Genomic DNA, 15,071 nt, shown 5'->3' with positions numbered 1-15,071 from the left:
AAAGTCTTTTCCCATTTTTTGGGGGAGCAGAGCAGTCAAAGAACAACTCTACTGCAATAGATGATAGATGGCAGAGGGTCCGTAGTACCCAAGCACTAGAGTCATCCTATAGCCGAGAAGGAGAGAGGAGCGAGAGGAGTGCTCTTCGTAGCTAGTTCGAAGTCAGCATGCTAATCTTCTCTAAACTATAGATACCCAAGTTTATATATTTTTTTTTTATCACATGCAAATATATTTTGATTCACTAGAGGAATAAATTTGATTCTTAAATCCTAATTTGTCATAAATGACAATGTAAAAAAAAAAATAAAAAAAAAAAAGGGTTCAACTTAAAATGAGTTAACAATATGAAAGATGAATATCATTATATAGATAACATGTTAAATAAATCAATCAAAACTTCTGCAGGGCTCAGCGATACCAAATGTTTATAACGATCCACCACATGCTACAGCCTACTACAATGGGTATATATATATATATACCTTTTTGAGCACAACAAAAAGAAAGAAAAAAAAAAGAAGAAACTAACCAAGAATTTTCTGGATATTTGTCTTCTGATCCTCTGTTAATGATGTGGGAAATAACACCTCAAATGTGACATAAAGATCCCCTTTCTTTGTGCTGAAATGCAATGGCATTCCTTCTCCTTTGAACTTTCTTACTTCCTTGGGTTTTGTAATTCCCTAATCATGATCACAGTAACAGAAGTTATTTTGGACTTGATGATGGAGATAGAATGCAAAAAAAAGGTGTAAATACTCTGGCTCACCTTGGTTCCAATTTCGACTAAATGTTCGTCGAGGTGTTTGAGACTTTTTTCGAAACCGACCAGAGCTTGTACCTGATCGATTGAAGTTGTTTGAATGTATTAACTTTGAGAATCAAGAAGACACCCAAGAAAAGTGATCTAGTGTGTTCAAACGTATTAACTTCGAGAATCAAGAAGACTCCCAAGAAAAGTGATCTAATGGGTTCAAACGTATTAACTTTAAAAAAGGGTGACTAGGACTCAAAAAGCCTTACTACTAAACAGCATGCGTCCAAGTAATGTAAAGTTTTGTAGCCATAGGGTTGTAAAAGATCAAAATAAACAATCAAACATATGGTTTCAGAGTTACCAGGGTGATGGTCACAGTAGCATGTAAATCATTGCCTTCCCTTCTGAAAAGATCATGTGGTGCGGTGCGGATGCGGAACTGTTGAACATAAAAGTAAATGATTTTCAAAACTTTCAGCAAATACAATCACAATGGAACTAGTTGAATAATGGAAAAGAACTAACTCTAAGATCTCCAGCTTCTCCATCTATCATCGGCTCACCATCTTCATAGAAAGTGACCTCCTGCAAACACCAAATGGTTTTTTATGTTCATGAAAGGAAGTACGTCACTGCAAATATCTCAAATTTATGGATTCGAAGTTGTCGAATCACTTCTTTAGAGAACATTATAGTTTCAAAGAATAAATTTAAGCATTCTGACTCAAGTATGCAACATCAGCATATGCTTTCTTGAAACAATCCAGATGAAGATTAGTGTTTCTTACTTGCCCATCTTGCATTCCTTTCTCGATATCGACAGTAACGAAGTATCCTTCTCTTTCGAATTTAACATTGGGGCATTGCTCACAGACCTGAAAGAGTAAAAGAAAGAACAGACACAAGACTCAATAAAACATGATGAGTGCAAGAAAGAATTGAATTTGTGAACAAGTGTTGGATGACTTGGTAAGAAATTTTGTTAAACAAGAACACATACTTGTTCTGTCATCTGTTGGAACATTCCAGGACCAATCTGCTTGTGATAGACTTCATTTCTACAATTACACCGCCTCTTGCCTGGTGCTGGCTTTAATATGTTTTTTTCCCTCCATACCTGGAATCCAATGTTGATAACAGCCATTAGCATATTTTCCAGTCAAAATACTAGGGGAAGTAGACATTAAAGAAGAAAAATCCAATCGAAGCAAGGAGACTGCACCAAACAGCTACGGAAACAAAATAGTGGGATATCACCATTAGAGTGGTAGAGCGAAGCTACAGATGCGTCTTAGTCAATAATTTTCAAAATTGAAATTGATAATGAAAAACAGTATCACTGAATCAAATCTATTTAGAGGCATATGAAAGAGACCAAAGCCACATTCATATACAATGATAACTTCGGGACGGGAGAGGCGCCAAGGTTTAAATGGTGAATTGAATGGAGGACACGAGGACTTCATTTGAGGCACAGTTTTATGAAAATGGTTTTCTAGAACAAGACATGATGTTAATAGGAAACAATTTCATGATCAAATGAAGTTACAAGGCAAAAAAGTTAACAGAGTCTAAGGAATGACAAAGGTCCTCTTCGACCAGATACAAATGAATGAGAGATAATTGCAAAAGACCCCTAGAACAAGTAAAGAAAACAGATTTCTCTCAGTAGAAGATCCTGCAATTTCTTCTTCTAACCACATCTCCCATAAAATGAACCTAATGGCATTAAGCATGGTTCATAGCTTTCTCCCTGAAGTAATGGAATTATGGCCATATAAAACAAAGCAGAGCAAATTGTGAGCCCTTCTAGGGCACCTTAGGGAAAGGAGGACCATTGTTTCAATTTCTTGTTTACAAGATCAAACTAATTGGAAGAAGATGTGATGACAGCGTTTCTTCTGAATCCTATAATAGAGATATGAAACCGTCTGACGGAAGAGTCCACAAACAAATTCTAACTTTTTCAGGATAAGAATTCCTATGACATTAAAGCCACTAAGAGAGTTCTTGTAACTCCTCTGGCCAACTTTTGAGATTATCTCTCTCCCTTTTACGTAATTTTTCTTTCTTGTTAACAAAAAATACTGGCCCATAAGCAAATAAACAAGTAGACCAAGTCATACGGTTCCAAATGTTTCAACTGGACCAATTACACCATTAAAGGCTAGGAAGATTCAACAAGCATTCATTTTTCATCTACAAAATTGGATAGGTTTGGTTCAACCTCTATTTCATGTGTTACAAGTTAACTCGAATGAGAAAAAGTTAACTCGAGTGAGAAAAAACCATTTGAAACTTTAGAAGTTAACATTTGCAAGATTGAAGTGGAGAATAAGGTTGCCATAAATAGCACTTTATTGATAATTTCTTTAAAAACTTCATTTATTATTTTAATTTCATAACCTCTTGTAGTGGGCATTTGGTAGTGGGAAGTTACCACACTTACCATTCATGGTCATAACTCCTTTTAGGGTAGTGGCAAATTACTTGCCAGTCATGGTCACTACATCTTTGAAGGGTAGTGGAAAGTTTGTCAATTATGGCCGTAACTTCTTTCTAATAGGCATTTGAATGGCTAGAGGTTTCTTTGTAGGGAAGCTATAAATACCCAGAAGGTAAAAATCAGATTTTGGATTAATGAAAATGAGCTCTCAGACCAGACTTTCACTTTTAGAAATTTGAGCATCATTTTTGTTATTTCTAAGATTTCAAACAATTCTTGTGGTAGATTGCATCCGAGTCTGGACTGATCCAATTTAGAATTTAATTCCAAATCTGGCTTCTAAATCCTTGATTTTAAAAAGTAATCTAATTCTAGTCTTTATCTCTTTATTGACCCAAATTTTGTAAGGTGTTAGTTCTCTTTAATTCAAGGGTTCTTGCTTGCAACAGGAAAATACCTTACCTTCAATGAACCACCCATGTAGAGATCTTCTAGTGATGCATCTAATTCCACAATTACGTCATCCCCTTTTGGAATTTTCTCTTCCTCCTCCATACCACCTCCTCCGCCAAAAAACCTTCAAAATTTACAATGTCTGTACTCAATACTCACACAAAATCTCAGAATTGAAATCAAATTACCACAAAACCCCCAAAGTTCTAAGCAAGCACACAAATTAGAAGCCATATCTAAACTAAATTGGATAGCCTGTACATGGAAGATCATGGCTAGAGTCAGTTACACACCATTACTTTGCTTCAATAATGGAATTAAAATCAAGAGCTATAACCAATGATGACTATGCGAACCATAGGCAACCCCATCAGAGAAAATTCAATATGCAATAAGAAAGATTAACTTACTGGCTAAAAATATCCTGAATGTTCATTCCCATCCCTCCTCCTCTACCTCCACTGGCAGCATGCTGTTTCAGACCTTCCTCTCCATACTTATCATAAATGTTTCTCTTCTCCCCGTCGGATAGAACCTCATAAGCTAAATCACACAACCAAATTAATAAATCAAGAAGCTGAAAAGTTGTGTCACAATCTTGAAAAATAATATATCAAAAGGGGAAGAAAATTACCATTGCTAATCTCCGCAAATCGTTTATTGGCTTCCTCATTTCCCTGATTCTTATCAGGATGGTACTTCAGAGCGAGCTTCCTATAAGCCCTTTTGATCTGCTCGTCCGAGGCACCCTTCGGCACCTGCAGTATATCATAATAGCTCTTCCTGATAACAAAAGAAACAAGAAAAATCAGCACAAAGCGAGATGAAATATAAACCATTGCAGTGAAGCAACAAAGACGTATTCGAAATGAGTGTTGCGTCATTCAACAATACCCTGCAATGGCGGAAAAAACGTAGCAGAAGGCACAAACAACGAAGAGGAGCTTCGTTCTTCGGTGCGCCATCTGAGAGAGTGATCAACGATGGAAGAAACACAAAAGAGGGGATTTCAAACTCTCTGAGAGACGATTCAGAGTTTGTCGGATACGATCACAGATCAATGATGCACATCACTGAATTTTCACGAAGATCAAACGAACTTCCTTCTTGCCCTTCTTTCAAATTTTCGCTCTGGAATTCAGGACCGGAGTCGTCACCTGAACATGGTCGTCGAATTGATTCCACGAAAACAGAATTATGGCGAAGTAAATGACTTTGTCCAGTGACTACGCTTGGCGACGTGTTCTTCTTGGAATGGACCAATCAAATGCGAGCTTATTGAATACCAACCAATCGTCTTCTGCCACGTAGGAGTTCGCTTTTCCCAGCTTTTATAAAATAAAAAAACGAAACAAAATTAAATATAAGTGTAAAAATTACTATTTTAGTCCCTTTAATATTTTTAATTTATATTTATTGGTTATTAAAATAAATTCATTTAATTTCTTTTACCACGATACTAAACAACTTTTGTGTTTTAAGCGAATGTAAGCTCTTATGACTTTGTTTTGAGTTTTCCAAAAGGCCTGAAATAAATTCATGATCATTCACTAAATTCTTCGAACAAAATACGTCTCACCTTAATTGAGACTTGACCGCTTTTTCCTTTGGAGTCTTAGTCATTTTTTACTATGCTTTCAAGGAGGCTCGACTCCTTTTTCTTTTGGAGTTACCAATCTATTGGCATGAGTAAATTTAGGGCACTGCTCTGATACCATTTTAGATGAACACGACCGTTCACAATGTCATGATATTATCCACTTTGAGCATAAACTCTCGTGACTTTGTTTTGGGTTTCCCACGAAAGAGAGTATTCTTTGATTATAAATGCATGATGATTCTCTAAATGAGCGGAGGTGGAACTTTCATGGTCCTTCATTTTTAATTTAAAATAACACTAATGGAAAATAACTACAAATCATTAAACTGCCTTCTCATTAAATTAAAGTCACACCTGCGGCACAACGTACTCAAGCCTTTCACAGTTCGCCACGTCAACACTTTGGACGACAATCAAGTGAGAATCTCCCCCACATTAACAATCGTGTATCCCAAGAACTGGCCAATTATATCACGCCACGTGGTCCAATATAAGAGTTTTCCGTAATCGCAGGGTGAGATGAAAACGAATTCCACAGACTAAAATTCCTAGTCAAACTTTACCTGCTTCAATCGGCAGTCCGATTTCCCGATATTTGTAACAAATTCTCAGTATTTTCTTCCAAACTGAAATAATCGTAAAAATGGCGAAGCGTCAGATCTGGTTCGCGTTCGCCGCATTGGCCTTGATTCTTTCATCGGCTGTGGCCGACGATGTTGTTGTTGTGTTGACGGAGGACAACTTCGAGAAAGAGGTTGGCCAAGATAGAGGAGCTCTGGTTGAGTTCTATGCTCCTTGGTAATCCTTCTTCTTATGATTTGAAATTGAATAGTTACTGAAAATTTTCGATTCTCAGTTGTGAAGTTTTTGCTGTTGTTTGTGATAGCTTGGTTGTAGATCCGTGTGTTGACGTGGGAAACTTGTCTGAAATCTGTTTGGCTCACCTCTGTTTTCGTTCCTCAGTGAAAGAGAATATATAAAGTGGAATAGTGAATGATCAATGACGGAAATGTTCTTTTCTTATTTCGGGAATATTTTCGGTCATTTTTATTTTAACTGTCCACGTTTCTCTCTGCTGAGTTTGTAGTTTTGGTTTTCATGGCCTGGGGACGGATGTGTATGCTATGTGAAGATTGATCCGCCAGTTCTTTGAACTCACTTTTGCTGTAGTTCTTAGTGAAAGAGAAAAGTAGTGATTGAAATTAATCGTATTACTAAAAAAAATTCTGGTGCCTGGGGATCTATATGTAGTCATTGAGTGATATCTCCAATTTCTCGTAATTGTTCCCCCCGATCATGTGTATAATGAAGCCCTACCTTACCCTGTTATGGTAATAGGTGTGGGCACTGTAAGAAGCTTGCGCCAGAGTATGAAAAGCTTGGAAGCAGCTTTAAGAAAGCCAAATCTGTTTTGATCGGAAAGGTCAGTCAGTTCTTCACTGTTCGTTCTATGTCAATTTTTTAATACAATGTGTAAAATCTTTGATGCCCATCATGACTATTACTTTCCCTTGTTACTCGAATTCTCTTTCCCAATTTGTGATGGAGAGTTAATATGGTAATTCTTAATCATATTTTATAGGTTGACTGTGATGAGCACAAGGGCGTATGCAGCAAATATGGAGTCTCTGGGTACCCAACAATTCAATGGTTCCCCAAGGGATCACTCGAACCGAAAAAGTAAGAAAGCTGTTTTATAAATAACACTGAGAAGGTTTGATTTATACTTGATTTCAAAATCTCTTACGTAGGTATGAAGGTCAACGTACAGCAGAAGCCCTTGCCGAATTTGTCAACAGTGAAGCAGGTAGTTGTCCATTCTTGTAAAGTCATCTTATTTTTAAATCCTCACTTGGTTGGTCTGAATTAGACAATGTTCTCCATTTTACACTGTTAATTCGTTCTCCTTGCATTTCACCCTTTGCTGTATTGTTCTGAAGGGTGCCACTATTTACATATGAACACAAAGCTCACGTCCATATGATGGTTCTTATGCCCTTTCCATCTCTTTTCTTAGTGCCAGTATTTACGAAGAATGTCTTACTTGTCATACAGATATTTAGATGCATTTCTAGCGTTTACTCAATAAATTTGTTTCCGGATTCAACTTGTTGTACTATAATTGTCAATCAAAGTTGCAAGAAACCAAATCTTCGGAAGTCCCATGCTGATACGGTAACTTATGGCCTTTGGGGTTTTCTCTATTCATCAACTTCTGTTCATCCAGGAACCAATGCGAAGATAGCTTCAATTCCATCCAGTGTTGTAGTTCTTTCACCTGATAATTTCAATGAGATTGTTCTAGATGCAAATAAGGATGTGCTGGTTGAGTATTACGCACCCTGGTATTTAACTTTCTGTCCTTTCTTCGAGTTATTTTAGCATGATTTCAAAGTATCTGATCAATTCTATCTTTCAGGTGTGGCCACTGCAAGAGCCTTGCTCCGGTAAGTAGTTTTCTTCTTAGGCTTTTGCTGGCAAATTATCATGAATAATTAATAATTTAATATCATATTATATAATCCCTCTACAGATATATGAGAAGGTGGCAACGGCATTTAAATTGGAAGATGGCGTAGTAATTGCTAACTTAGATGCTGACAAATATCGTGATCTATCTGGAAAGTAAGTTTAATTTGCTGTGGGGTTTGTCTCTTAATGATTTCTCTAAGTTATTGTTAAAGGTCGGTTATCTTTTGTATTTTTACAGGTATGGCATAAGTGGTTTCCCTACACTTAAATTCTTCCCAAAAGACAACAAGGATGGTGAAGACTACGACGGTGGCAGAGATGTTGATGACTTTGTTAATTTCATTAATTTAAAGAGTGGGACCAATCGTGATTCCAAGGGTCAGCTTACAGTAAATGTTAGCAAGCAACCAAACCCAACGATGTTTAAATTTTATTTTCTTCTTTTATGTTAATACTCAAATATGTGATTTTTCTTGTAGGCTGGTCTAGTTGCTAGTTTAGAATCATTGGTGAAGGAGTTCATAGCTGCTAGTCATGGAGAGAAAAAGAATGTTGTTGCCAAGATGGAAGAGGAAGCTGGAAAGCTTAGTGGATCTGATGCAAGGTACGCAATTTTTGTTTGATTTTTTCATTCGGTTTCTTAAGAACAATAGCGTCTATAATGATTCAAAAAGCGTTGTATGGTTTATAGTTTTATATTCTATGCGTGTCCAGAAACTTACTGCAGGATTATGGTGAAATTATTAATCATAGTTGTTGATTACTCTGCTGCAGGCATGGAAAGATATACGTGAAATCTGCTAAGAAGTGTCTGGAGAAAGGTGATGGTTATGCTAAGTCTGAGATTGAGAGGATTCAGCGCATACTCGATAAGGTAAGTCTAAGTTTTACAAAGACCTTATGTTTACAATGTTTTTTCTATGCTATGAATAAAGCCCTGTTTGGGGTTTTTGTCCTAAAATCTGTGGGGTCGTGCTATACTTATATATGGCTAATCACTAGATCTTAACTGCTGTCGAGAGGTTTATTTTAGAATATAGCACTAGTAGTCTTATGTTATTTACTTCCAAGGGTTATTTTGTTTTAAAACCATTAATGCATATATATTACTTTTTTAATTATATATATAAACTAGAGAAAAATATTGGAATCAAGTAGATTGGTTGGTAGGATTTGGGTGAGAATAATTTTACTCAAGTGATTTTGAGCTCAATTTAAATAAATAGAATCTCACCTCAAATCTCACCTCGGTTGAGAGGAGAACAAAGCATTTTTTATTAAGGGTGTGGAAACATCTCCATAGCAAATATATTTTAAACCTTCAAAGAGAAGCCCAAAAGGGAAAGCCCAAAGAAGACAATATTTACTATAGTAGTGAGCTTGACCGTTACAAATGGTAAACCCAAAAAGGAAAGTCCAAAGAAGACAATATTTACTATAGTAGTGGGCTTGACCGTTACAAATGGTAAACCCAAAAAGGAAAGCCCAAAGAAGACAATATTTACTAGTAGTGGGCTTGACCGTTACAAATGGTAAGCCCAAAAAAGACAATATTTACTAGTACTGGGCTTGACTGTTACAAATGGTATTAGAGCCAAACATCAGGCGGTGTGCCGATGCTGGGCCCCGAAGAAGGGTAGATTGTGAAATCCCACATGGATTGTCAATTAGGGAGGAGAATGAAGCATTCTTTATAAGAGTGTGTAAACTTCTCCCTAGTAACGATTTTAAAAACTTTGACGAGAAGTTCGAAAGGAAACGCTCAACGTAAAAATAGCTAAAATCACTCCTAAAACATCTAATTTGATTCACTTACGTGAGTTCAAGCTTTAAATTAATTCAATTGATACCATGCTCAAAGTTTACTCAAGGGCTTTGTATTTCTTTTTTTTTTCCCTTCCCCTTTGCATGTTACAACATTTGGTTCCTATAAATACAAACAAATGCATTTATGAGGGAAAAACATGTGTAGACTGTCGGTATTTGGAGGTGCTGAAATGTATCATAAAGATGTGTTAGTTACTTGTCTGAACATATCTTATCTCAAGACATTCGTAAACTTCAGCTGACAAGTTGCTCTGCCATTTCTTGTGTTTGTCATTTTTGCATGGAACGCAGTCGGTAAGCCCAGCGAAAGCAGACGAGTTCACCTTGAAGAGAAACATTCTATCAAGTTTTGTTCAATCTTCTTCTTAACTTGATCTAAGTTTATGTTTATCCGAATTTTATTACTTACCAACCAAACTCTCACATGGCACTTCATATATTTTTTTTTTGTAGTTTTATTGGCCTCTGAGTTAATTATTGAATAGAGCTCTGTTTTGTTTTCATTCACTTATTTCACTGTTTTAGAGAGAGCAAAGAGACAAATGTGTGGAGACATAATGTCAAAACTTTAGAGACATGCATATGAATGTTCCTGAGAGAGAAATTAAATATCATCAACTTAGAATTTGAAACAAAGATTCTGTGAGAATTTTTTTTTTCCTTTTTTTAAATTGAGATCGCCTTTTTTTTTACCTAAAAATGATTTATAGATTTTTTGTTTTTGGTTGATTATTTATTTAATTCTAATTTTTTGTTGATGAATAAACATTAAAAGTTTATGTGGGCCTCTTTGGATCTTATATATTATATCACAGGTATATATTACATATATTGGAGAATAATTTAGGATTTAAATATATGTGTTTGGATAGGTCAGATAATTAATACCCGAGAGTTACTAATTCATTTCATAATCGTTTTAATTTAACAGGAAAATTAGAATGGGTTACCAGAAAAATCAGAGAAACCAATAGAAAAAAAATCACGTTTATAATAAATTTAGGTGAAATAAGTAAATTTTTTATTACAACTATTTCTTTTGGGAAGGGTTCTTTAAAAAAAAATTAATTTTGGGAAGGGTTCTTTAAAAAAAAATTAATTTTTTTAAATAAAATTATTTTATAAGACAATTGTGAAATAATTAGTAATTTAAAGTGGGTTAGTATAGGTTTTTATAATAAATTCTATATGAATTAAATTACTTTAAAAAAAATATAATTTATATATGATAACCTAAATAGCATTTACGTCAAAATTAGGAATAAAATGGTGAGAAGTATAATAATTTTTTAATAAATACGATAAAATGTTATCAATAAGAGTATAATAATGTAACCAGATGCATAATTATAAAAAGAAATAGTTGAAGTAAATGTCATGCTAAATTCATAGACTATATAATATAATAATTTTGAAAAGCATGTATAGGATTTATTTATAAAATTAATGTATAAAAAAATAGAAATGAATATTATAATAATCGCATGATTTTAGTTACAGAGAGTTCAGTCCTGACTGTGAGTCAAAACCCCTTTTTACTTCGGTCTCTTTTTCTAGGTTTACTATAAAACCTCCAAAAACATACAAACGAACAAACAAAGCCGAACCTCCACCACCTTCTTCTTCTTCTTCTTCTTCTTCTTCTTCTTCTTCTTCTTCTTCTTCTTCTTCTTCTTCAACCGTTCCTGCTCAGGCGACATTACCGCCAACGACTTGTATTCCTCTCGATTTCTTCACAATGAAGTATGTTTTGGTCACTGGCGGCGTCGTTAGTGGACTCGGCAAAGGCGTCACCGCCAGTAGTATCGGTCTCGTTCTCAAAGCCTGTGGCCTGCGAGTCACCTCCATTAAAATAGGTTTTCTTCTCTTTTCCTTTTCTATTTGCTTTTTGTTATCGCTGGAGAACCACATTTTCTATGCTCTGATACTCTGTTCTTCGCCTGCTGTTTTTGAGTCCTGCTGCATTATGTTCCCGGAACTGCATAATGTTGTCGTTCTTTTAATGAGGTTTCTCCTCTGCGTACTCGTTTGCTTACTCTGCATGTTTTGGATTCCGTTTATTTGATTTTGATCAGTGTCCTTTTTTGGATTTTGGAAAATTTTCAAGTGATAGTGTTCTCTTAGACTGAAGATTAGTTCGTCATGGTGACATCTTGATGACGAGTCTTTTACCTACTTTTTTTTGTTTTTTTTTAGCGTAGTTTCTTTTCCATTTCTTTGATTGCTTCTCATTGCCGTGGTGATGATGTGCATGTCTGCTTCAGTGTCGTCCATAGGAAAGTCGATTATGGTTCGACTTCTTGTATGCGTGTGAATTGGTCCTCAATGCTTTGTTGCGTTTGAATTTGCAGATCCGTACTTGAATATGGATGCTGGTACCATGTCTCCTTTTGAACACGGGGAAGTTTTTGTTCTTGATGATAGCGGTGAGGTATCCTCCTTTCTAGCCATACAAAAACAACACTGCGTATTTCCATTTGAGACACGGTGTAAACTTGATTGTGTAGATTTGCCTCGCTGCATGTATTGGTTTCAGTTGTAGTAGAGGTATGATTGTACTTAAGTAATTCACAGGCTATTTACTTGTTTTCAAATTTCAGGTTGATTTAGACCTGGGAAACTATGAACGTTTCCTAGATATAACGTTGACAAGAGAGAACAATATTACTGCAGGAAAAATATATCAGGTTATTGGAATGATTTTTGTTTCAAGTTGTAAGTATCTATTAAGAATTCTATAGCTTGCTAATTGATTCCATCCATGCAAATGTATTAGTCTGTTCTCGAGAAGGAGCGAAGAGGTGATTACCTTGGGAAGACCGTTCAGGCAATGCTTCTTTTGTATTATGCTTCCTTATTAGTCTGCTCTGAACCTTTTCATACTAGTTATTTTTCATTATTATTTATGTTATTTATTTGAATTCAGGTAGTTCCACACATCTCCGATGCCATTAAAAACCACATTGAGTCAGTAGCTACCATTCCCATGGATGGCCAAGAGGGCCCTGCTGATGTCTGCGTGATAGAATTGGGAGGGACTGTTGGTAACCTAACATCTACATTTGTCAGACATTTCCCCAGTAGAATTTTGATAATTTATGTTTTGTTTCATGAAATAAAATTTTAGTTGTCTTCTTAAGGTGACATTGAATCAATGCCGTTTATTGAAGCTTTGCGACAACTGTCCTTTTCAGTTGGTAAGTTCATACTTTCTGTTCGATAACCACTTGAGGTGGCCATATATAATTCTTATATGCAATAGTTGTAGATCACTGCTTGTAGATCACGCTCTTACAAGCAATAGGTGTGAATCATCTCACCTTTTAATTGGGTTGTTAGGTCCAGACAATTTCTGCCTTATCCACGTGAGCTTAATACCAGTATTGGGAGTTGTTGGAGAGCAAGTAATAATCTATCTTTATATACTGTACAAATAGTTTGTATATAATTTATGCTCTGTGAGCAGTTATTTATGCCGGTGGTAAATTTTTCTTTCACCATTCTTTGATGAATGTAGTTCTCACTATTTGTTTTAAAACACAGAAAACAAAGCCTACACAACTCAGTGTTCGAGAACTCAGAGCTTTAGGCTTAACTCCACATCTGCTAGCGTGCCGATCTGCTCAGGTACATTTTCTTTTCTTCCTTTGACATCATAGTATGGGTTGACAATGATCACCTTAGTTCATTTAGTTTTTTTCCTGCCCTGCTATTGCACGGACCTGCTGGTTTGGTTATATGTCCTATGGTTTTGTGTTGTCTTTGGTAGTTATTTAGTTAATATTTAATTGGAGTATGACCCCATTCTAATTGCTCCGTAATTTTTATTAAATGTAAAATTTTTGCCTTCACATTCATTACATACAATAGTTTTGATATTTCAAGGTGTCTTAAGGTTTTTCTTTTGAATTTTATGTAGCCTATACTGGACAATACGAAAGAGAAGCTTTCTCAGTTTTGCCATGTTCCAGTGAGTTGTTAATTGAAATTTTTATTTTTGTATGGATTTATGTTTTCACAATTTTACTTATTTTATGCACATAACCTTTTTGAATTTTATCCAGGCCTGTAATATTCTGAATATCCATGATGTCCCAAACATCTGGCATATTCCACTTTTGCTTACGGTATGTATGTATGTATTTATGCATATGGATATTTGTATGCAGATTTTGCTTTTCTTCCTTTGTTTATGGCTTAATTGTTCATTGGAAATGTCACTTACTGTTTCTTGGGTTTGTTTTTGACACAGAACCAGAATGCTCATCATTCAATTCTCAAACAACTCAACTTGGTCAGGTAATTTTCTTAGATCTCTTTTCTGTAAAGCTGTCATTACACCTTCAGATTGTGTCTTGCGAGAACAAATCAACTTGAGTTTATTCCTCTTAAGAATTCAATTGTCAATTTTTGAAGCTACCCATTATGGCATGTAATTGCTTTTTGAAGTGTCTATCAAATAGCCACAAATTTTGGGTTTATATGTTCTTCATGAATTCTGCCTCACTCCACTTAAGCTCTTTGTGCATCTCTCCATCTAGACAGATGAGGAACTTATTGCCTTATAGTGTATGTTGCCCTTCGAAGACATTACATGAATTAAGTAGCTTAGGAGAAATGCTCTAAAAGAAAATGTTTGATCCATCAAATAAAAGTTGTTTAAGATTTGTAGAAGCAGCTTAAATTTTACCTTGGTTAAATATGCTGACAACTATTATTTATGTTTTGTCCTAGGATTGCCACTGCTCCTGATTTGCGTGACTGGACAAATATGGCTGCAACTTATGACAATCTCACAAATTCAGTTAAGTCTAATTTATGCTGTAATTTATGTATGTCTACATGTTTTCTGTGAACTCTAAGATAATCAAACTTTTGGTTTTCTTCTAGGTGAAAATTGCGATGGTTGGGAAGTACGTTGGTTTGGCAGATTCATACCTTTCTGTTGTGAAGGTGCTATTCTAGTACTTCCAGAAAGAAATCAACTTTTCTAATTTCTACATGCATAAATGTGGCCTGTGTCTAAGTTTCAAAAGTTGTAAGGTTTTATTCAATCTTTCTTGTTGTAACTGCAAAATGAGTATTGTTTCATTTATTTGAAGTTTGGTTAATTTCTAGCTATTAATAACAAGAAACCATTGTATCTTTTTGCTTTTGTGCGAACGTTGGGATCCACATCAATTTTGCAGGCCCTTCTTCATGCATGCGTTGCATGTTCTTTGAAGCCGTCAATAGATTGGATTGCGGCTACTGACCTTGAGGATGAAAGTTCCAAATTGGTATTTTTTTTTTACATGGCATCACAAATACTCCTTATTAGTTCAGAATTCCATCATTTAAATAATGCACTGTTCTTTTGTAGAAACCGGAAGCACATGCTGCTGCGTGGGAGACCCTGAGGGTAGGACTTTCCTCCATGTGTACTGTTTTTTACTAGCATACATGTCAACTATAACTTTTTTTTAGTGATCGTGGGGATTTTTTTTTTTTTTTTTTTTTTCAATTTTCTGAAG

At 35.5% G+C, this 15,071-nt stretch overlaps 3 protein-coding genes across 6 annotated transcripts in view; 2 read left to right on the top strand and 1 right to left on the bottom strand.

Moving 5' to 3' along the window:
* Nucleotides 1-389: 389 nt before the first annotated feature.
* Nucleotides 390-4,862, bottom strand: LOC111460582 (dnaJ protein ERDJ3B-like). The gene is made up of 10 exons (XM_023103761.1): nt 4,554-4,862; nt 4,294-4,442; nt 4,070-4,202; nt 3,669-3,783; nt 1,761-1,877; nt 1,549-1,635; nt 1,286-1,345; nt 1,122-1,199; nt 773-844; nt 390-686 (listed from the first exon to the last, which is right to left on the bottom strand). Exons 1-10 carry the CDS (start codon nt 4,622-4,624, stop codon nt 528-530), a joined length of 1,041 nt encoding a protein of 346 aa, XP_022959529.1. The 5' UTR covers nt 4,625-4,862; the 3' UTR covers nt 390-527.
* Nucleotides 4,863-5,791: 929 nt separating this feature from the next.
* Nucleotides 5,792-10,089, top strand: LOC111461221 (protein disulfide-isomerase like 2-1-like). The gene is made up of 11 exons (XM_023104737.1): nt 5,792-6,057; nt 6,598-6,682; nt 6,842-6,939; nt 7,011-7,066; nt 7,487-7,604; nt 7,679-7,706; nt 7,793-7,884; nt 7,970-8,126; nt 8,211-8,335; nt 8,506-8,605; nt 9,850-10,089. The coding sequence occupies exons 1-11, from the start codon at nt 5,903-5,905 to the stop codon at nt 9,925-9,927; spliced, it is 1,092 nt and encodes a 363-aa protein (XP_022960505.1). The 5' UTR covers nt 5,792-5,902; the 3' UTR covers nt 9,928-10,089.
* Nucleotides 10,090-11,139: 1,050 nt separating this feature from the next.
* The window catches only part of LOC111460869 (CTP synthase-like), a 7,027-nt gene continuing 3,095 nt past the window's right edge, over nt 11,140-15,071 (top strand). The window contains exons 1-15 of one of the 4 annotated variants that reach the window (XM_023104209.1): nt 11,140-11,414; nt 11,910-11,989; nt 12,159-12,245; nt 12,335-12,385; nt 12,485-12,602; nt 12,699-12,755; nt 12,898-12,962; nt 13,102-13,185; nt 13,478-13,528; nt 13,623-13,685; nt 13,811-13,857; nt 14,293-14,362; nt 14,449-14,511; nt 14,748-14,837; nt 14,921-14,959. In XM_023104209.1, coding sequence (XP_022959977.1) covers nt 11,297-11,414; nt 11,910-11,989; nt 12,159-12,245; nt 12,335-12,385; nt 12,485-12,602; nt 12,699-12,755; nt 12,898-12,962; nt 13,102-13,185; nt 13,478-13,528; nt 13,623-13,685; nt 13,811-13,857; nt 14,293-14,362; nt 14,449-14,511; nt 14,748-14,837; nt 14,921-14,959 — 1,083 coding nt within the window. In that variant the 5' untranslated portion in view covers nt 11,140-11,296. Of the gene's footprint in view, nt 11,415-11,797; nt 11,990-12,158; nt 12,246-12,334; nt 12,386-12,484; nt 12,639-12,698; nt 12,756-12,897; nt 12,963-13,101; nt 13,186-13,477; nt 13,529-13,622; nt 13,686-13,810; nt 13,858-14,292; nt 14,363-14,448; nt 14,512-14,747; nt 14,838-14,920; nt 14,960-15,071 lie in introns of those variants that run through there. The other 3 variants (XM_023104211.1, XM_023104213.1, XM_023104212.1) reach the window with 3 other exon arrangements.

The sequence above is a fragment of the Cucurbita moschata genome, unplaced genomic scaffold (genome assembly GCF_002738365.1).
Source record: "Cucurbita moschata cultivar Rifu unplaced genomic scaffold, Cmos_1.0 Cmo_Scf00024, whole genome shotgun sequence".
In the NCBI taxonomy this organism is placed as follows: Eukaryota; Viridiplantae; Streptophyta; class Magnoliopsida; order Cucurbitales; family Cucurbitaceae; genus Cucurbita; species Cucurbita moschata.
Note: the sequence above shows the minus strand (reverse complement) of the source record. Positions and strands in the feature narration are given on the sequence as shown.